Source organism: Balearica regulorum, chromosome 2 (assembly GCF_011004875.1).
Source record: "Balearica regulorum gibbericeps isolate bBalReg1 chromosome 2, bBalReg1.pri, whole genome shotgun sequence".
NCBI classification, from domain to species: domain Eukaryota; kingdom Metazoa; phylum Chordata; class Aves; order Gruiformes; family Gruidae; genus Balearica; species Balearica regulorum.
The window spans coordinates 129303798-129325764 of NC_046185.1; the positions used below are offsets into that span (position 1 = coordinate 129303798).

The 21967-nt window shown below is 38.6% G+C and overlaps 1 protein-coding gene across 1 annotated transcript; it reads left to right on the plus strand.

The window, feature by feature from the left end:
- The first annotated feature begins 850 nt into the window (after positions 1-850).
- On the plus strand, positions 851-17316 carry DAZL (deleted in azoospermia like). Its single transcript, XM_075747199.1, has 12 exons — positions 851-899; positions 3659-3756; positions 4923-5057; positions 5321-5412; positions 6753-6804; positions 10340-10406; positions 10732-10865; positions 12278-12355; positions 13210-13260; positions 15597-15701; positions 16421-16519; positions 17263-17316. Exons 1-12 carry the CDS (start codon positions 851-853, stop codon positions 17314-17316), a joined length of 1014 nt encoding a protein of 337 aa, XP_075603314.1.
- Positions 17317-21967: the final 4651 nt, after the last annotated feature.

The window sequence follows — 21967 nt, forward strand, 5'->3', positions numbered from 1 at the left end:
AAAAGAGAGGACTGTCTAGTGTTTGTTTTCTCAGAAAAGTTCATATTGTTTTTGTTTTAAAGGCCTCGTTTATTTTTAAGTGTGTGGGCGCTGCCTCAGCTTTGGTGAATGATGGTGAGTAGAGGAGGAGGGATGAAAGGGGAGCCGTGGTTGGCACGGTGGGAAGTGGGGTGTAGAGGTTGTGCTTCTGAGCCGTGGGGCGGCTTGTTGGTGGGGGCTGTAGTGGCTTGCTCACTCGGGTCCTCGAGCGGGGTTGAGAGTTGGGTATTAACTTCTGTTTTCAAGGTGAGGATTCCCATAGCCGTGGTAGTATTGCCTTGTAAGGTAGTGAGGGGTGCACCGCTGTCTGGGCTGAACCCCTGACAGTTATTGCCGGTTTTAACCTTGAAGGTTTTAAAGTTTTAGGAGGAGGTGAGGCACTAAGGTCAGGGAGCGAATACCGCAAGTAAAAAGCGTGGGGCTTGTGTGGGGGAAAGTGTCATGGCTCGCAGGCGCCGTGGTCTGCTGAGGACTTGGCTACAGAAGGTGCTTCACACCGTGAGCGGCCATTTTGTGGCGGCCGTGCCCCAGCGCCGGGCTGTCTCTGCTCTGCGCATGGCCTGCCACGGGCTCCCCTGCCAGGCGGCGGTCACGCGGGCTGCGCCGGTCGGCTCTGTCTGTTCCTGGCTTCTATCGTCACTCTCGCGTGTTGTTCGGATCAGGCTGGAGCCTTTGCCCCGGGCGTCGGGGGCTTTCCAACAGCCTTGAAAAATCTCTTGAGGAACGTGAAACTCTCTTCCCCCGCGCCTCGTTTGGTAACGAGGCTGTTAAGCAAGCGAGGTGCGAAGTCCGCAGGACGCGAGGCCGTTAAATGGCGGCGGCGGTGGCGGCACGGGCGGAGCGGCTACCTCGTCGGCTCCGTAAGGCGCTCGGCTGAGGTTCCCGTTTGTGGCCTTTACCTGCTAGAAAAAAGGCTTCGCGTAGCGCGCTGTGGGCTCTATGTGGTCAGTGGGAGAGACTACCGGAACTCGCATGTCGCTCCTTCGCCACGCGAGTTGCTGTTTTTTCTTCAGGGATTTTTTTTTTTAATTTGAAAAATGAAATTTGCGATTGTAACCCAGGTCTCCTTCAACGACATAAAAAGTTTTTTTTTTTTTAAGTTAAACCTTGTAAGTCGCAGCCGTTAGCGTGCGAGCCTATTGCAGTACTTGACTGACAGCTCCACCTGCTGCCTAGTGGTAAGACTACATTGTTCCCCTGTACTGGGAGCCATGTTCTTTCTCTCGGTAGTGTGCTGTCATGGTAACCGATTCCTGCGCACAGAAAGTCTGCACAGCAGGACGTACGTCGGGAGTTCGAAATCTTTAAAAAAGAAAATGTTTACTACTTACTTTAAACAAAGAGTGTGTGAGGTCAAGAAAAGATGGGGAGAAGCCTAAGAAATCGGGGACTTGTACTTCTGTGGCCAAATGAAAAGGGAAGGTTTTCCTCCATTAGATGTGCATAAAACTGAGTGTTGTTTGTAACTCACCTGAGTTGCTACGTATTTCCACCACCTGGCTCTAACGGTAGTCCTTTTCCACATTTTTTGTGTGTTTGCCAGAAGACTAAATAACCTCATGACTACTGTAATCAAGAGGTTAATCCAGTTTCTTTGCATCAACATAAACTTGATGATTGCTGGCATAATGCAGAGAGCAAACTGATTAAATTTACCTTGTGATGAGAGAAAGGTAAAAAAACCTGTTAATTTCAGTAGGCTGAAAAACTGAATAAGCTGAGAAACTCTGAATAAGTCTTAAGTTTCCTGACATCTAGAAATTTAATTTCAAACATACTGCATGAGATGGATAGACAAATCAACTCCACTTAGGCTGTTTTTAAGAGCTGGGTAACTTCAGCTGATGCTATAATTTCAGGGGAACCAATTCATCAACTTCAGGATTTTCCAGATTTTGAAAACTTTAGGTGGCTTAGGCTTTGGACACTGATTCACCTTTGCCCATACTGTATATGGCAGTACAATTGTTTACATAATACTACATTGGATAGTAAAATAACAATTACATATTGCAATGGTAAAATAACTTTTTAGATAGGGCAATACTTTGTTTGAATTGGCAAAAGGCTTGCATTGTAGTACTGAAGACTTGAAAAGTAACTTTGAAAGATTGTTTCCTGTCTTTGTACTATAAGACTTCTACCACTCTGCATTTTTCAACAACAGTTCCTTTTTGAGTTCTAAGAAACACATATATTAAGAGATGTTAAATCTTATTTTTGATGTTGACCAATTTGTCAGAATGCCGAAGTAGCCTGCTTACTCTTTTAGATATTTAATGTGTAAGAGCATTACATAAGTCTGTTTTCATTGAAAATCGCATTCCACATCATTAGTGTAAGAAACGAATGCTGCACTTCACATCAATGACTTGCATACCAGCAGTATCTGTAGGCCTACCCACTTTCTTATGCTGGTTCTGGCACTTGTTCACAGCAGAAGCACCCAACTGTTTCCTGTTCTAGGTTGCCAGAGAATTTGCACAGCAAGGTGAATACTTCTCTTTTAGCCTGGTTCACTGAAACAGATCCAGGAAGTAAAAGCCAACAGTTCGGTCAACTTAAGGTTGCTGTGAAGTTGTAGTCTCAGATTTCAGTTCAAATGCCTTTTAGCTAGGGGTGCAGCCAAAGAAGTGGTCTCCTTCTCATCTCTTGCTTAATTTTTACCCTTGTTGTGTTCTTACATGATGTGGTTTAGCCACGTCCATGGTTTGTCCAGAACCAGGACATTATGCTAGTGCAAGTGTTTACGTAACTGCAGAATGAGCTTGGATCAGAAGTGGATGTGTCTGTGAAGTACTAAAGAATTTTTTTTCTATGAAATACAGGATTAATTTCCTTGGCAGCGATGTCCTGGTACAATAGGAGGGAAGGAGGAGAACTACCCTTTTTCTGTTTACAGCAGAAATGTTCTATTACACAATCTTTACTACAGTGGAAGTTGCAGTCTCCAACTTCATTGGATGGCAGAGGGCATTCTTAGAGGATAAAGGGAAAGGCATGACTTGTAACTTTTTTGAGAATTTGCAATAGGAAGCGTAGTCCATGAGTGAACTGAGCATAGGCAACAGTATCTGGTGTGATGGAACCAGATTCTATGCAAGGTATAGCTTCACGAATTGGTGTTGAACTGAACTGATGGCTTAGTCCTTCTCAGAAGAGGCTAAGCCTCCCTCAACTCCATTTCCTCTTCTGCCTCCACTGATCCTGAGTTGGATCTGGTGCTTGTCTGATGGCATAATAAGCTGTTTCAGTTCCGTACAATAGCAGAATACTAATTGAGTGGAAAAATTGCTCATTTTATGTTAATCGTCCTGCCAAATTGAGTTGAGCTAGCTTAACTTGAACTGACAAGTGTTAGAACTTGTACACAGGAGGTGCAGGAAAAGAGATGGGGCAAATACTTCCTGGCTTTCAGTAACTTGTGGTGTTAATTTGGTTCAGTCACAGCAAAGTCATATTTGGAGGGCTGAATTCTAGTTTTGGCTTTGTTTAGTTGCTGGGCAAATAATGTGCCACGTGTATAGTTTGGTTCTTGTAATTTTCTCATTCCCTTACTGGGTGTCCAGTTTGAAGGAGTACTCATTACTCACAACTGCAATTTAAATGTGCTTTAAAGATGAAAATTGTTACATTGAAAACTTGGATGCTACCTATTGCAAATTATTAGATTTCAAAATACCAGACAACGTTGACAAAATGTTTGGAATATCTGAAGTAGGGATAATGCCCCATCAGTTGAATTGTATGGGAAAGCTTATTAATGTTTCGAAAAGCATTAATATAGAGAGATGAGTAATGCTAAACTGGTCAGTGTAGTTCTTACCAGCCAGGTGAGGCATGGCACATAGCTAGAACCATTCATTCAGGAGAGTAGAAGATGGGGCTAGAGGGGCTAGAGTTTGATGCCCGTGGTGCTTATGTTGTGTATTAGTTCTTGTAAATACCTTTAAAACACACTTCAGACCTTATGTGCAGTATGGAACACATCTTTGCTAGCATCAGTAACAAGAAATGGAATTGCATGTGGTCTGTTCATCTGAACAAAATACTGGATTACTCTTTGTTTAGGGAGCATTGTATATGCCTCTGCACTGAATGAATCCATAACTCCTAGGTTGTGACAAAATGCTTTAGGACCAAAAGGGTGATCTGAAGCCTGGGTGTGCAAAGCACATCATGACTGTAGTTGCTCTGTAATGTTAACTTTCTTTACAGTTCTGTATGTGCAATGCATGCTGAAGATCCTGTTTTGATCCAGACAACTCAGAAACAAGTTTGTGGCCATTGATATTCTTGTTGTAGTTAAATTGACAATTGTTTTCTGAGAAAATGAATAGTGTGAATATTCCATCAAAGTCTGATTTCTCTTCTTACAGCTAACTTGTAATATAATGCTGTTACCTGTGCTCTAAGGCTGTTTGTAAACTTACTCACATCTCATATTTAAAGCTTTTGACCAGGAAGATGATGGAATTTGTTCTGTTGGATAATCCATTTACAGTAAATTGTATCTTTAAAAAACTTAACTTCTTGCTTACCTCTGAAAGGAGTTTGTTAAAGTTTTGAAGTGAATTATTTTGGTGTTCTCACTGTGTGTCTGGTAGTAGCAACACTGGTCGTGAAGCTTCATATAGTCAGACAGGGCTACTTAAATAGCCTAGGTTAGGTATAGGTTTAAATTCTTAAAGCTTCCTAGAATAATTACTTCAACTTTTTTCCAGTGAATGGTCTATTTGCAGCAAGTACTTCCTTTAACTGGAAGGGTGCTATTGAAATTCATTGTCCTATACTATATCTATAGGAAGACGCAGGCATTCTAGTATCTTAAAGTATACTATAATAATTTGACTGAAATATGTATTTCTGTTTAAATTTTTCAGTCTACAAATGTGGAGGCCCAGTGTTCAGGTGTCTCGGAGGACAATACCCGTTTGTCAACAACCAGTCAAGGATACGTTTTACCAGAAGGAAAAATCATGCCAAACACAGTCTTTGTTGGTGGAATTGATATAAGGGTATTTATATACTTAGAACTGTTTAAGATGGGTATGGGGCACTTCAGTGGGAAGGAAATGGAAATTTAACTCCTGGAGTTTTTTAATGTGCATGCTTACCAATTTTAAGGTATTGCAGAGTCATGAGAGAATTTTGGAACAGGTGAGTGTAGATTTAGTTCTTATGGTAGTAGAAGATAGTTTTAAAAATGGTACTAGCTGCTTTAAATTTGTTATGAAGAGTTGAATGTGTTTGAAGAAGTTTAAGACTCAATTTCTTTTAGATGAATGAAGCAGAAATTCGGAGTTTCTTTGAACGATACGGTGCTGTGAAAGAGGTGAAAATAATCACTGACAGAACTGGTGTTTCCAAAGGGTGAGTAGAACATGAATAGTTTTCAGTTGTTGCTTACATGGACATAATTCTGTCATAGGTGCTATGAGCAGCTACTTAGCAACACATTTAATGTGCTTATGCCTTAACACTAGCTTCAGTTTTCTGTTGTGGTGAATTAACGCTGTGAAACCTGTAAGTCTAGATTGCTGCTAAATCTGTATAATCTTATAAAGAATAACCTGATTTTTTTTTTTCTGGCTGCAGTCTATCTGTTCAGGAAAGAAGGTTATTGTTGCTTAACCAGTAGAAACAAAACTTGCACAATGCTTTGGCAAGACAGTTTTTTGTGATGGCTAAAGTAGCTAACAACAATCTAGAGAGTTCAGGATGGTTAAGAGAAGGGGTAGATAGTTTATTCAGGGCAATGGGACTGCACTGTTCTGACAGTCAGGGATAGGTTATAGAGAAAACAACCAAACTCGTTTGGGTGAAGAGTGAAACTAAGTGAACAAAGTTGAAGCAAGGGAAATTCCCATTGGATAAATCAAAATCTGAATTGTCTGTGGTGGAACACTTAAATAAGGATGTGTAGGACCTTAGCTTGTTGTTCTAGGGAAGTTCTCCCAGTTCTGACGTTATCCCTGCTTTGAGAAGGAGGCTTCACCCTCTGGCGGTTCCTTCCAGCTCAGTTTTTTCTAAGATTCTATGAGCAGATCCTAAAAAGTTATGTTTTTTAGGCATACATAGAAATGCGTGAACCGGAAATCTCTTTTATTTCCTCATATCCCTTACTAGTCTTCGTGGTAAATTCTGATGTGCTGTTAGCCACTGTATGTTCTGAGTATTGATAATGAATTGGCATATGCCATTGGTTGATACAACTGTTACTATAATGCTCTGAAAGTACCTTTGCTTTATAGACTAGATAAACTAGGGGGCAGTGAAGTAAATTGAAAAACTCTTCAAGAATCACTTCTTCCGCTGGTGTCACTGTTCCTTTAATGCCTGTTTTCATCCAAACCTCTGTAGAAAACACAAAATTTGATGATAATTCAGATTTTAAGGTTTTTTTATTTTCTCAGTTAGTAATATCAACAGTAGTTCTCACTTTGAGTAGCTGAAATGGAAGAATAGTCCTTACATCTATTTCATATCATTCTAAAATCTGGCATTCAGTTCCTTTCATCTGGCTCAGTAGTATACGCTGCTAGTAAGTGTTAAATACATTTTCATGCTGAATTATAAACTAATGTCCTACTTGTACATGATAGCACATGCCAAATGTATCCTGGTATATATGCTATTAACTGGTCTTGTTAAAAATTATTTCACTAACAAACAAAAGTCTAGTTATTGAATAAAATGGTTTTCCTTTTCAGGTATGGATTTGTATCTTTCCTGGACAACGTGGATGTTCAAAAAATAGTAGAAGTAAGCTCTTTGTCTAAATTATCTGAAGAAGTTGATATATGAAGGCTGGAGGTGTGTTCAAGGGAAACCAACTGATGGACCCTGTTGAGTAAATTAGGATGAGGAAAGTCTAGGCCTGCCCAAAAAGTAAACTTGCTAAAAATCTTTACTGCTGGTAGAATCTTTGTGTATTTACTTAAGTAAGAAACAAAACTAGTGTTAGCCTTTGTGTGCTTGAAAGTCTCATGTCACTGTATTTCTGGTTGTTGTCATTTGTTTATGTGCTTGGAAGCCTCATGTGTGCTTTGGCTGCTTGCTTTCTGTATTGGATGATTGTCCTAGAACCCTCGTGCTTATGGCAGATACGTAGACCTGTCAGCATTATTATTGGGAATAACAGTAACATAGAAAAGTGTTAGTTTTTTACTTGAGTCCAGCAGTTAAAGTATGTGTTTCTCTCTTGTGGTATTCATGCATTTGGATGTTACCTGGAGTGCAAGTATTTTTTTAAGCCTCCTTGACTATAACATGCAACTGCTCACATTTCATATGGTTTTCCTGTAGTTCACTAAAGAGGTAGAGGTAGAACTGTTACAGCTCTTCTGCTCTTAGGGTTAAGTATCAGAGAAATTTTAAATCTCTGTGCTTACAACCAAATCTGTTATCTGGTTCTGATAGACTTCAGCAGGTCACAAACAACTGACAAAGCTTTTTCTTTTCCCTCTTTCTGTCCAAACTGAGTGCAATAACTATGAAAATAATGTATATTGAAATATTACCCTCTCTGAAGTCTTTGCCTCAGAAAACTCCTGTCTCTGGAGGATGAAGAGTCTCTCATTTACTTCTGAAGATCTCAGGGAAGTAGATCTGAAAGACAACTCCAGATGAAGGTGCCAGGCATAATTTTAGAGTTCTGTGATATGTTCAGATGTGTTTACTGGCTGTCCAGCTTAAGGGGGAAGAGAACATGTTTGAGCAAAGTGGAGAACAGTGAAACTCCAGCGGGAGATTCTTGCTTCTCACCAAAAGACCTCAAGAGCTTACTGTTCTTTAATGGTATGCTGCAAAAATACTGCTGTATTGAACAACAGACTTCATCTGAGAATACTTTTTTTTTTTACAATGGGTGACACTTTTGTACTAGATCAGCATGGAATGCTTGCTCTGAGGCAACAACCTCAGTAGAGACCTCTTGTGTAGCGCTGTCATTAGAGCTATTTACACTGCTGGCTTTCTGTGTGCCATTTCTTCAAAACTAGAAGCCCTCAGTATCTCTATTAATATAGCACTCACTGATGTGACTTGTATACCAGAGGTCTTGGAAGACACAGAGGTGTATGGTGGATTTTCTTTTCAGTGCAAATTGCAAGTGTGCAGGCAGTATAGATTACTGCCATGACGTGGTTCTTCCTGACCAGATAGAAGTCATCTTACAAAGCTGTTGGTTTCTGGAGGGGATGGAAAAAGGGAAAGAATGAACATGTGCATTTTGGAGTCCAAGTCATAAGCCTCACTTAACCATTTCAGGCATTATCTGTACTGAGTGGTCAGTGTTTTATGTAAATCACCAAGATAGAGCTTCTCCATGGTTAGAATCACTCTAGATGCCTGTGGTTATCTGCCTAGCTCTGTAGGTTTGTGCAACCTGAAAGTGTTTTTCTTCTGATTTAGATCTGATTCCATTTGTAACTCCATTCTGGTTCAGAGTGAATCTGGTTTGTAGTTCAGAACAAAATTACCTTCTGCTTTGAAAATGGGCCGGTCTTCCAACACTCCTCAGATGGAGAAGGTGGTTGCATGGTTCTGGGCATGACAGGATTGCAGGATTAATAAAAAAAAAAAAAAACCCAACCAAAACAAAAACCCCCAACTTTTTCAGACTGGTTAGGGTACTGCACCTTTTTTCCACCCATGTCTTTATCAGTATGAGAAGATGATCAAATAAGGCCTTTTTTATATCACTATTATTCTGCTTATTTTGCTTATTTTTACAATGAATGATAAAGTTGCTGTTACCTGTTCAAAGCACCTTCTTTAGCAGAAATGGGAGAAGAAGCTTAGGGAGATGTCTGTTAAAATTGCAAACTGCGTATTTTCTTCTGAAGCAGGCAAATCCTTAGTGTTGCATGAGAAGAGAATGTAGATAGACTATGTATCTGCATCTAATACTGATTTTAATACTTGGTACCAAATTTGTGTTAATTGGAGTGAACAAAATCTTTCACTGCTGATGTATAAAGCATTTGTAAACCTCAATGTAGCCCTCTGAACTGTAACAGAATACCTATTTTAGGTATTGTCATGCATGCTATGCATGCCTTCATATGTAGGTAACCGTGTTTCTTGTCACCACCTTGGCAGAGAATGAGATCAAACGCAAGGGTGAATTCTCTTTTGGGGAGTTTTGTGTGGAGAAGTTCCTGAGTACCTGAATGAATGAGAATCTGGTTAAATTCATGTATTAAAGCAATTTTCTATACTTCAAAATAAATTGTCATCTTGTAGAGAACAATGTCTTGCAGGCCCTCTTCTACAGTCAGTCCAAATAGACCTTGAAGTGTAAGGATTTCATGTGGTGCCATTTCAGCCTACTTCCATTGGTCAGTGTTCTTCTGGCTTTCAAACTAAGCAGTTTCACTGAAGAACACAAAATGCACTTTTTGCAGAGAGAGTGCTTGAAAATCTTCCTGTGTTTTTGTTATGCCCCCAGATACTGTGCTGGCAAAGCACTGCTCAGTCATTGATTGTTGGAAGTTTGAAATCCTGCCTTCAGTGTGAACTAGATTTGGGCAGAACTTGCAGAATGAGAAGTTACATGTGTCTTGGGCATTTGCTGACTACTGAGGAGTGCTTGAAGCCCTCTTCTGCAAGTCTTTCAGATGCTTGCATTCCTGGATTTGGGTATTTGAGGAACATGTGGGCTGTCTTTGCTTCGCTTTTTCTTGATTAGTCTGCTGCATAGATACTTTGGCCAAAAAAGTTGTGAAATATCAGCATGTTGTTGGATGTTCTGAAGGAACGCATGTGAAAATTTCTCTAGAGAGAATACAGTTAACACGCAATAAACAGTAGTGCTTAGACAGCCTTCCATTTCCTTTAACATTAGGTGGACAGCTTCTAACATGTTACGTGAAGCCTGTTAGGAAGTTTGTGGGAAGGAAGGTAAGTGGAGCTGTAAATAGGGTTTCAAGGGAACCTAGACTATGGTCACTCTACATGAATATCTTTACTGAGGCAAGAATAGTTCAAATCTGTGTGTATAAAGCCAGAAGGCTGACAGTCACTAACGTCGTTGCAAACTACTAGGAGTGCATGTTACTATTAAGGCAAGTGATACATAATAGATTTGGAGAGTCAGTGAGTAGGCAAATGAGTGTGCTAAGAGCATTGCAGGAAACTAAAAGCCATAAGATGTTGAGGTAAGAGAGGAGAATGGAGGCTATTGAGCCTGTATGAGAGTTGATGATACTGTGGTGTAGAAGCAGAGTACAGTCCCTTTAAAATCAAACCACCCACCTCACCGATTCCCCAGCTTACAGGATAACCTTTCTTTCAGTCACAAATCAACTTCCATGGCAAAAAGCTGAAACTGGGACCAGCAATTAGAAAGCAACAGAACTTATGTAAGTATATATAAGCAAATTTCTTCATATTACAAGTACATATTACAAATTTGTTTTTTCTAAATTATACATTAACAACCTGGTAAATACTTTTTATCCAATGTAACATGTATATTGCAATTAAACTTCAGTTCTGAATTCTTTGACCTCGCTACTTGTGATTTTACACAGTTTTGGTAGTAAAACTCAGGTTGGTAGCATAATACAGTCAATGTTCAGTTAAATTTAAGAGTCAAAACACTTAAAGCTGTTGCAGCTTGAATTCAGATTACTAATGAAATACATGTGAGTGTCTTAACTTCATTTTTCTTTGCTTTAAACCAAGGTTCTTATGTGCATACCAGACCATTAGTCTTCAATCCTCCTGCACCACAGTTCCATAGTGTATGGGGTAATCAAAATACAGAGACATACATGCAGCCTCCAGCTGTAATGAGCCCGGTAACGCAGTATGTTCAGGTAAGGCTGTTCACGCCACTGATTTTGAATCATAATTAAATATTTTTGAAGCTGCAAGCACATACAACTTCAGGAATATGTATTGAGATTTCAGTCTCATCTTACTGGCTTGTTTTCGTATTACCTTCCCCAATAAGAAGCACCTAACTTGAAACCACTTTAAAAGAATGCCAACAGCCTTGAAAAATTTATTCAGTGATGTGATCTCTTATAAAACAAAAGGCAGGGAGATAGTTTTTTATTTTGAGAATGAGAAAACTGTTGAAGATGGAGCTAAGATTTAATTATATAACAGTTCTTAAGTGATCTTGTTACTCATCACAGATGTGCTTCGCAAATCAAATGCATCTGGATATTTAATGTACTGTTGCCCTTCCTCAGAATAAACCACAAACTTCAAAATGTATTTTTTTAAATAGGTATGGAACTAGAAGTTGGCTGTGCTACTCTTTTTTTTCCCCCTCCTCCTAGCCAAATGAATTCTTTTTTCTGAACTGCTGTTATGTCTTTAAGAACACTGTGTTAACGGCATCTGCTGTTAATAGCTGTGACCAGGTACAGTGTGCCTACTGGATGTAGCTTCATTGGTGCTTCAGATAAGCATTCTTGCTGAGGTGTAGGCAGAGTACTTCTGGTCTTGTTATGAGTCCTGTGCTGCGAATAGAAGGCTTTCCAGATCATGGTCTCTTCCTGTATTAACCCTATATGATATGGCAATACAAAAGCGCAATTTTAATTAAAAACTGATTGTTTTGTGTATTAAGCCAGTGAAGATGAGCAAATGGCAGTGACTCACAGAAACGTTTTTTTCTGAGGCAAAAAGTTTGATAGTAGTACTCTTGCTGATTCTCTAAGTTTATTGGGAGAGTGAAATAGTGTAGGAGGAACTAATTCTCTTAAATGCTGGAATGTGCCTTTTGAATGTTCTGTGAAGAAGCTTGAGAAAGTTGCAGGTTAACATTGTGTCAAAATACTTGCAGTGAAGAAATGCTGGGAAATTGTCTGAATTTTCATGCTTAGCTTGCCTTGGCTCCAAGAAACTGATCTTCAGGCTGTAGTCCGTTATTTCATGGTAGTTGGTCTATTTCGGGTCTACTTCAGAAAGTTTATGGTATGAGTTGTATTTCTGAAGTGACTTAAAAGATCAGCTACAAGCAGATGTGGGGTTTCTAGAAAAGTGGGATTCGAAGATGTTACATATTTAGAGATTTAGTGCCTGAAGTGCTGAAGTCCCATGGGAAACTTGTAAGGGTTGCTTTTAAATAATGAAGCTAGTCTGAAACAGGAATTGAAGCAACAACGTGACTACCTATTTCTACAAACGTGCTCCTGGCTTTATAAATACCTTTACAAATACCATACTTCTATCTTGCTTCAAACTTGCATTTTTTAAAAAAAGCTTTATTTTGCAGACGTATCCATACAGTTCGCCAGCTTTACTGATACAGCAGCAAGTTCCTGTAGGATATCAGCCAGCCTACAACTATCAGGTTCGTAATTCTTCAGCACCAGCAGAAAGGCTGTTTGATAACTGACAAAGCTTGAATGAATGGAATGAACAGTGTTAAGTAGTGTCATCTTTCTGTGTTTCTTTCTGCAAATTGCATTTCCCTTCAGCTCCTGCTTCACGGAAATCAAAAGTAAACAAAATTAGTGATACTTTTTATTCTAATGCAATGAAAACTGTTGAATAACAGCATTCTCTTTTTAGTTTGGGATTTTTTTTAAAATATGTGATAATTAAGCAACTTCCAAACTAACAAAAAGTACGTGCTTCATCAGCACTTTTTCTCATGGGAAAGGAGCTTTGCGTTTGTATATGCTCTAATGCAGGTAGTTGATGTTAGTTACTTAAAACAGAATCACTGGGTCTTATCAGACTGTATAAATATGGGATGTGTAGACAGAGGGGATGTGCTTTCAGTTCTAAAAATGTCTGGGAAGACTCTTAGCTGATAGTAATTTTTGAACTCGTAAGTGAAATGTGTGGGTGAGTCCTGTTCTTGAAACTAAACTATAAGTAGTTTAATAACTGGAGGTAACTGGAGGTTTGAGATGTTTTCATATAATTACCTTTGTTTTCCTAATTTTTAGAAATCTTATTTTTACATTTTTTTAAAAGTTGGAACGAGAAGAGGTAGTTGAATTTGTGGTAGGGGTGACCTTGTGCTATACACTGCATGAGGCACAGATGAAAAAGCTATCTGGCTGGACAGAAGACTATAAACTACTGTTTAATGACAAATCCAGACACAAAATATTATAAATGGTGGCTCTTTAGGAGCAGTTACTTGCCTGTGTTAGAAATGAGTAAAAGCTATTTCTTGTCCAATTCTTGTTTAAGGTTCAACCACAATGGCTTGCTGGGGAGCAAAGAAATTATGTTATGCCTCCGGTAAGTCTACAAAGTTAAACTTCTGGAACTTTGTTTTCTCAATTAGCACACAGTTTTGACAGCTTGGTACTTAGAAAAAACTCCCCCCAAAAAAATAAAAAAACATACCCCAAACTGTTTGACTAGATCTATATGTAATCTGGTCTATACAAATCTGTAGCTGATGACAGAGTAGGTAATTGTTTAGGATTTCATACTGACACGGTCCTTTTCCAGGAGCTGCCTGGCAGACCAGAACTACCTGTTTTATGCTGTTACTTCATGTGTTCTGGTCACACCATTCTGGAATTTTAACATGAACAGAATTGTTTTTTCATGAAAAGCTGAAGGGAAAAACAAGTGGTGACCTGATGCGCAATCCTGACTTAAGATATGTATAATATTACTGCTTATTGGTCCAATTTTTTAAAAAATCTAAAAAGCTGCAACATAATCTGATTTGCAGATACTGATACTCTTTTTCGGCTCCTTTCAACAGCTTCTTAAAATTATTTGCTAGGCTGCTACAGACTGTAGATGGTGCTGATAGCTTCTAAAGAAACTACTTGCTTTCTGTGACTTTACACAAGTGACATTTACAAGAGAAGAAAAATATTGTGTATTTCTTTAACAGTGTTGGAACTTGTAACTTGCATCTTAGGCATTTTTGTGTTCTTTGGGTATAATCTTGTATTTGAGTACAGTTTATTACGTGTTTAAAGGCTGTAATAATTAATTTTCAAGCTAATTCCCAGCAGATGTCTGTAGAATATGTGGAAGGTAAATGGGTGAAAAATGGAGAAAACTTTGTATATTGCTGCCTGCATCTGACAACTGTCTCTTGATCATATTAGAATACTTTATTCCTGCTCACTTCCAATCATGTGTACTAAGCTTTACTTTCAGCTTGTTCAGCAGAGAAGCAGTCTTTATCTTTTCATAGGATGTCTGTATATCTGTTGGTGAGAATTACCTTTGTTTTAATGGGGACAGAAACAAAGCAGACTTGGGAATCAGTATTTCAGTGTCTTCTGAATTCTCTGTTGGCTTGAAATAATTTTGTTGCATAACATTCATGAACATAATACAGCTGCAGTATATCACTTAATGATTAAATGGTGGCAAGCCAAAGAGTTCTTAGAGTAGGTGTGCAGCATGGCTTTCATTAGACAATTTAAGCTTGATTATATGGGCAGATAACTTTTCTAGAAATATCTGTTAAGTGACTTCTAAGTATCATTCTTTACAGGCCGAAAAGAGGACAGGCACATAGGGAGATATTGAACTTAATCCTTTAGTCAACTGATTTATACCCACCATAATTTGTTTGGTGGATAATCACAATTTCCATTCGTAAATGGAATGCCCCAGTTGTGATGAGGTCAGATACGATGCACCTTTTGATGGTTAGAGATGGTGCTCAGAAAGGAATAGTCTGCTAACACTGTAGGCTTCTGTATCTCCCAGTATCGTCAGCTTGAAATTACAGTTTTGGTGTCCAGGGGCTTTTGGGATTGTGTGGTGGTATACTTTGTGACTGTGGTGTCTAATTGCAAATAACATCTGTAAGAATGATGTTGCAAGAAACTAAAAGCTACTGTCAAGTCTGGATAAATCTGGCTACTTCGTGGGGGTGGGGGGACAGGGAGCAGAAATATTTTGCCCCTGAAAAGTGAGAATGCTTAACCTTGCTGTTGAAATACTGGTAAAATTAGGTGTAAAAGCTGCCAATCCTATCTGGAAAGATGTTTCCATAAAGAGTAACTGCTTTATCAGCCTCTTTGCTGTTGTAATTAAACTCTGCACCTGGTTGCCAATTGCAACACTGCATTGTAAGCAGAAGGAAGTGGGAGAATTTAAAAAAAAAAAAAAGCTGTAAAATGGCTTGTGCTTTTCTAGACTTTTTTACATCTTGGAAAAAAAAGTAGTATATTGGCACGAAGAAGGCTTCTAATAATAAAGGAACTGTATAGAGAAAAGCAGCAGCTTCTTGAAAGGACAGGGGTGGTAGATGTTTTACTTCCCCTTTGATTTTAGTGCTTAATCTATTGAAGGTAGCTGCTGTCTGTCTGGAATTCTCAATGAACACCCATACATGGAGGATGTAGGTTGAGGAGCTAACTCTCAAGCAATTAGTGGGGAGAAAAGACATTTATTAGAACAAAACCTTTTTGGAAGGAAGTAGAACGGTCTTAAAACACATCAGGATACAGTATTCCCCCCACTCATGAAACTTTATCAAAAGTGTGAAAATAAAGTTGGCATAGCTTGTGGATAGGTGAGGACCAATGACAACAAAAATGTGTGTGTTTTCCCATTGTTACTGAAACACTGCAATATTTTAAAAAAATATGCAGGTTTATACTTCAGTAAGCTATCACTGCACTGAGGATCCAGAATTTATACAGACAGAATGTGCTGTTCCAGAACCCACACAATCATCTACTAACAGTCCACAAAAGGTAAGTGCGTTCTCAAAACTCTGTCAGAAATCCTATTTCCACAAATTTGCACGTGAGGATAATGTGGTTTGGTGAAGAGGGCCTCTGACCAGTATCCTAGAAAGGAACGTTACAGTTGCTGCTCTAGCCAGTTGCTCAATCCACTGTACCTGACTTATATGTACAACTTCAGAAACCTCATGTTTCCTTGAAACTATTAGTGCTTGTCTGTAGTGCTGAGGGCTGTATAAAATGTGTGTTCTAATTAATGAAGTACAATAATGTTTTTAAGTGACAAGGCTTTACTTAACCTGCTGAGAATTACAGGGGAAATTGCAAGTACAAAGAAGTTAGGTAGCACTACCTGCTATCTTGTGCAGATTTATTTTAAGCTTCAAACGTACAAATTGGTAACATTTTACTCCTTTCTCTTGTGGAAGGTGACCCAGTTTGGCCAATAGTTGTGTCTGAATTCAGTTTTCTAAGGGAGACTTCATTTTTCAGCTGTCAGCCTATTCCACAACTGAACTGGCATGTTACTGGTCAGAACTGTTACCTTGTAACATCTAAGGGTGATAATGAGTTACAAAGATTAAAAAAGAAAAAGACAAAGAGCTCAGGAAAGGTAAAGCAGTTGAGAGGAATCCGAATGCAAAATAAACCCTGTGACACACCCATGTTGCTAGTAGTGGGCTAAGAAAATCAGTATTGTTGTAGATGCACCTGTAACTGTATTTCAGAAGTCTGTGGACAGGAGCATACAAACAGTAGTATCCTGTCTGTTTAATCCTGAGAACCGTCTGAGGAACACCTTTGTATCACAAGAAGACTACTTTAAGGTATGTAGTGAAAGCAATATTAAATCCCTAAAACACAGCTGACCTTTTAGTTTTTTCACTTACAGGATACCATAAAGATTGAAGAGATTGGTGTCTAGAATGGCATTTGAATTTTTTTCTTGTGCTCTGAGATGTATGGGTTTCACTCTCAGTTGCTTAATGTTGGAAACAAGTGCTGAAATTGGATTTAGTGGGTTTAATCAAGACTGCATAAAAATTGCTGACCAGTCAACTCATGGACATATAGAGCATAAGGCTGGCTAATCATTTCTCAGCAATAAATTGCTGAAAGGGCAGTGAGTTACTCCCTGGTTTCAGTAGAGGATGTTGAGTTTGAGTCTTGATATGGTAATCTTTACACCAGCAAAGTACCCACTGTCGGTGGTGGCTTTTTTTACTTCATGTAAAATGCCTACATTTTAACCAATGAACTGCAGTCCAGGTTGGTAGCTGGTAATCGTATTTTTGCTGTATGTGTTTAGTCTTTGTACAATTGCAGTTTCTGACTACATTCCAAGTGGTGTCTAATTTCTGTTTATTGATGTTATATTTAAGGCTTTGCTTCATTTTTTTAAAAGGACAGACATGAAATAGGCACATGTGCTCTGAAGCAGGAATACAGAAGGTGTATTTATCTGTTTTGGAGGGGGGTGAATAGAGTACAGAATGTCTTCATGAAAACTTTAGTTGCTCTATTCTGATTAATATCTAGAAAAACTTTTTTATCTCCTATCCCATTCCAGGAGAGGAAGGCGCATCACTTCAGAAAAGGAAGAGCAGTACTCAAAAGTGTTTGATGAACAAAGATTTGAAAGTATCTAAATTCATTAACTTGATGTTACTACAGTTCAGTTTCACAATATATGCAATATAACCTTTTTCAAAAAGTTGCTTCAAGTTGAAGTTTGTGTTCCTATTCTACCTGTTTAAATATTGTCTGAGTAGTTTGAAGTTTAAAATTGTAAGAGTTGACAAACTTCCAGGTTTTATTAATCGTTTGCATGCTTCACCTGATAACTGGAATGTTAAAAAACTTACATGGGAAAAACACTCTTGGTTTGTTTGCATGTGGATTTTCTTCTGAGCCTTAAGGTACAGTTTGCATGTAACACTTAGTTTTTCTTAAACCACAACTTAAGTGACTAATACTGACCAGTTGCCTCTTGCAGTTCAAAAATGGAAGCAGTTATTTGTCCAAGAGGTTGTATTTTAAAACTGAGCTCTTAATCAGTGGAACAGAAGACGTCAAGTTGTGTAACTCAACTGAAGCCCTTTAAGTACTGGTTGTCTTTAGACTACCTAATCAATGTGGTTATGTTCATTAATGACAGTTTATGTACCTGCAGTCTTAGGCATAACTATTAGTTTTGGGAAAGTAATTAAGAGAATCCTAAAATTCCTATATCTAACTTAAAATGCAAGAATGTAATTAGCTGTATTGGCTACTCAGTAGAGTATGCTTTTTTACTTGAAAAATTTTAGTAATACCTGTATGTTAAAATTGTGAGAAAATACTGCATTTAAAATATGCCTTTGTTCTGTGATGCAAACTGTTAATCAAAGAATACCTGTAAGCCTATTTTAATAATTATGTAGATTTTAGTCGTGTATTTTGAAACAATTAAAATAAATTTTTATTTTGACTTGACTTCCCAAACCTCTAGTGAAATGCTAATAGAATACTAGAGTTAATTTTGAGCTACCTTGCGAAAGATATACAGTATAATAAAGACTCGTTGAAGCTATTGAAGATGTATTATACCTTAATGAGAATTCCAGTTACCACAAACTTGTAGTAACAAACTTCTCTTTGTATTAGTTGTTAGCTGCAGTTTTAAGAGTATGTTGGGTCCTGGTCTGCTTTTCTCCTCCTACTCCAACACCTCAGTCTCTCCAGACAAAAAAAGGAAATCATGTCCCTCTTGTCGAGGATGTATACATGGGTCTGAATAGGATTGCATGTTCTGCTTGAATGTCCAGAAGGTTTAGAAACAGTAATGGCTAGGAAAAGGCTTACCTGGAAGTAGATGTTAGGGAGATATATACAAGGGAACTGAGTTGTTACAGACCTGGACAAGGGAATATGGCTGCAGCATGAAAAATGTCCAAGGACTGCTGCTTAGGAGTCTTCTGGATGGCATTTTATTAATGAAGACAGGGAGGGGAACATGATTGGAAATGACTACAGGTTTTCAAGCTATTTTATGCAGAATTGTACTGAGAGCCTAAATTGACCTGAAAAAGCAAAGCTGTTAACCTTTTCTCTGCTCACTGTTCCATGTCACTAGAGATACTATGTTGAGTGTTCCCAGAAAGTCAATTTGCCATGTTTTCTGACTACTGTTTTAAAGATCGTGCTTTTCATTATACCTAACTTCTGTGTTACTAGCTTCTTTATAAGGTTTTTAATCTTACACAGTTTAACTCAATTTTTTAAAAAAAAAAAACAAAACGAATCTGGAGTTTTCTGAATATCAGGACCCTTTCTGTTGCAACTTTAAAGTACCTAAAAAGCCTATTTAGGCTGCTAAAGCTGTGATGTCAGTTTATTGATAAAGGTAATTGTTTCTTTGCAAATGCAGATTTCATTTTGGCTTAATGTTCTAGTTGGCTTGATTGCCCTGGAATGTATTTGGGGCTTTATGCTGTAGCTATAAGAAAACAAAAGTGCCTATGTGTAGCGCTCATCGAAGAGTCTCAACACCAAAAGAAGAGATAAAACAGAAGATATCTACATAGAGTGCATATTTTATGTTTATTTGACCAAGTGTTACCCATGGGACCATCTGGTGAGCGAGTTGATTGTTCAGTATGTTTGAAATGGTGGTGCTAGATAGGAGCTGCTCTTACAAGCATGCTGAGAAGGCTTATCACAGTGAAATGCATAGCCCAGGCCTTATGAGTGCCATTTATTTTCTCTTCCATTAGATCATGTTGTGCTGGTTTTCTTAGCCATTTCTCACCCCTAGGAAACTAATTTTTTTTTTATTCCCATCTGGGAATTCTAAATTTTGTGGCATATGCCAGTAAAAGTAACAAGTTATAACTAAGAACATGTGTTTTTAATGTTCTTTTGAAGTACCCTATAAGCATAACACAAAAACCAGTAGGTAAATCTTTTTTGTGTTGCATTCAGAAAGTTGAACCATCTGTTTAATATGGCTGTAGCTGAAGGCAAATCCAAAATAGGTGCAGAATTGGAGCTTCTTGCAAATATGTACCTCTTGTATTAGCAAATCAAGTGGACTGTGTTAACTGTGAACTAGTAGGCAGTAGTGAGTTCTGGTAGATCTGCCTTTGCTTGCACAGTATATGCACATTCTGTGTGGGACCCAAAAGCATACAAGTCTCCTTTTGAATAGTAAGACAGCCTTTTGTCAAAAGAAACAATTGTTTAGACAAGATAGAAAAATATGCTGCTTGTATTTATTTGCTATTATAAAGCTAGGATGCTTGTTTTAAGGTTCCTACCTGGAGTGTCCCAGTGAGCTGCTTGGTGCTGTGGCCTTTTCATATTCTTTTTACAAGCTTTGCCACCTGTCAGAATTATTCTTGGAATGAGGCAGCCAGCCAGATGGTGTTGTTGGATCTCCATTAGAATGATTGCTTGGCATTCCCTATCAAAATGGAAGTATTTTTTTTCCCTTGTAGGTATTTGTGTGCTAAACAAAGCTAAATTCTGTCTTATGTGCAGGTGATCTGATCCTTGAATGCTACAAAGAAAAAGGATTTTTCTCTTAATTGTATTTCACTGGGTTTTCTCTTATGTGCCTTAATAGAACAGATTTTTAAAGTCTAACAGGTATACAGTCTATATTCCTTGCAGGAATGACTTGGTAGACAAGCATTTTAGGATAGATGTTGTATAATTTAAAAGCTTTAATGTCTGCCACTTTCAATGTAGCTGAGAAACTAAAAATATGTAAGATGATCCACGCTATAAAGAAGTAAATATCAGGGCTTCTTAAGATGAAACCTGCATCTTGAAAAAGCTTAGAGTAGCTTTACAGCCTAGAGGGATACTTAATTCATACTATTCATTCCGTGAAGTTTGCGGTGAACTTCACTTTAAACTTTCTTTATGGGAGGGGGTGTGTGTGGAACAACACACTCTTCACTAACTCTTTTAAAGAAGGCACTAGCTGAGTTTACAAAGGCCTTTGTATTGCCCCAGTGACTGTTCTGGCTTTAGCTACTGTGAATAAATTCAAAGTTTTTTCCTGGAGTGTGAACTTCTGTGTACTTGGTGCTCAAGCAAATGTGAAAAAGGGTTATTCATTTTTTTAGGTTAAGGTTGGGAGGATCTAGTAAGTATAGTAATGAGGAAGACAGGTTTTGCATTTTAAAATGTTACTGTAGAATACATTGTCAGAGCTGAAAATAAGTATCTTTATCCATACAGTAACTGTTTTAGGACTAGCAGCATAATTAAAAACACAAAAACTCTTAACCTCTGAATATGTAGTCCAATAAAGATGCATGCTGCCACCAGTCAATATTAGAATATTAGAGCTACTGCTGGTAAGATAGTACCTATGGGTCTGCAGCAGTCCTGCTCTTCTTGGGGTGTGTGTTAGTCATCGTGCCCTCTAAGCTTCTAGCTGTTAACCTCTTCCTGTTGGTACTTCTGTAAGTCAGGTGTTCAAACTTCAGTGTATTGTTTGAACTACCAAGAAGGCTGCTTGCTTTTTCCCCTACCCTATTCAAGGTAAGTCTGGCCTTATCTTCTGTGTGCTTTCTGTCTTAGAGGAGTATTTTGCTGAGTGGTGCTTTTTTTTTGTTACAACAAATTTTTTCACTTTATTTTGTGCTCGTTCCTTCAGTATGCTATGAATGAGTGTTCAAGGAATTCTTGAACTTCCTGTAAAATCTTTGTAGAACAGTGTTGTGGTTTTACCCCAGCTGGCAGCTGAGCACCATGCAGCTGCTTGCTCACTCCCCCTCATCAGGATGGGGGAGAGAATTGGAAAAGTGAGAAAACTTGTGGGTTGAGGTAAAGACAGTTTAATAGGTAAAGCAACAGCCATGTGTACAAGCAAAGCAAGGAATTCATTCACCACTTCCCATGGGCAGGCAGTTGTTCAGCCATCTCCAGGAAAGCAGGGCTCCATCATGTGTAACGGTTACTTGGGAAGACAAACACCATCACTCCGAATGCTGCTGCTTCCCCTTCCTCTTCCCCCAAGCTCTTTATAAACTGAGCATGATGTCATATGGTATGGAATATCCCTTTGGTCAGTTTGGGTCACCTGTCCTCTCTGTGTCTCCTCCCAACTCCTCGTGCACCCCCAGCCATCCCGCTGGCAGGGCAGTGTGAGAAGCAGAAAAGGCCTTGGCTCTGTGTAAGTGCTGCTCAACAATAGGTCCATAGAACAAAAACATCTCTGTTACCAGCACTGTCTCCAGCACAAATCCAGAACATATCCCCATACTAGCTACTATGAAGAA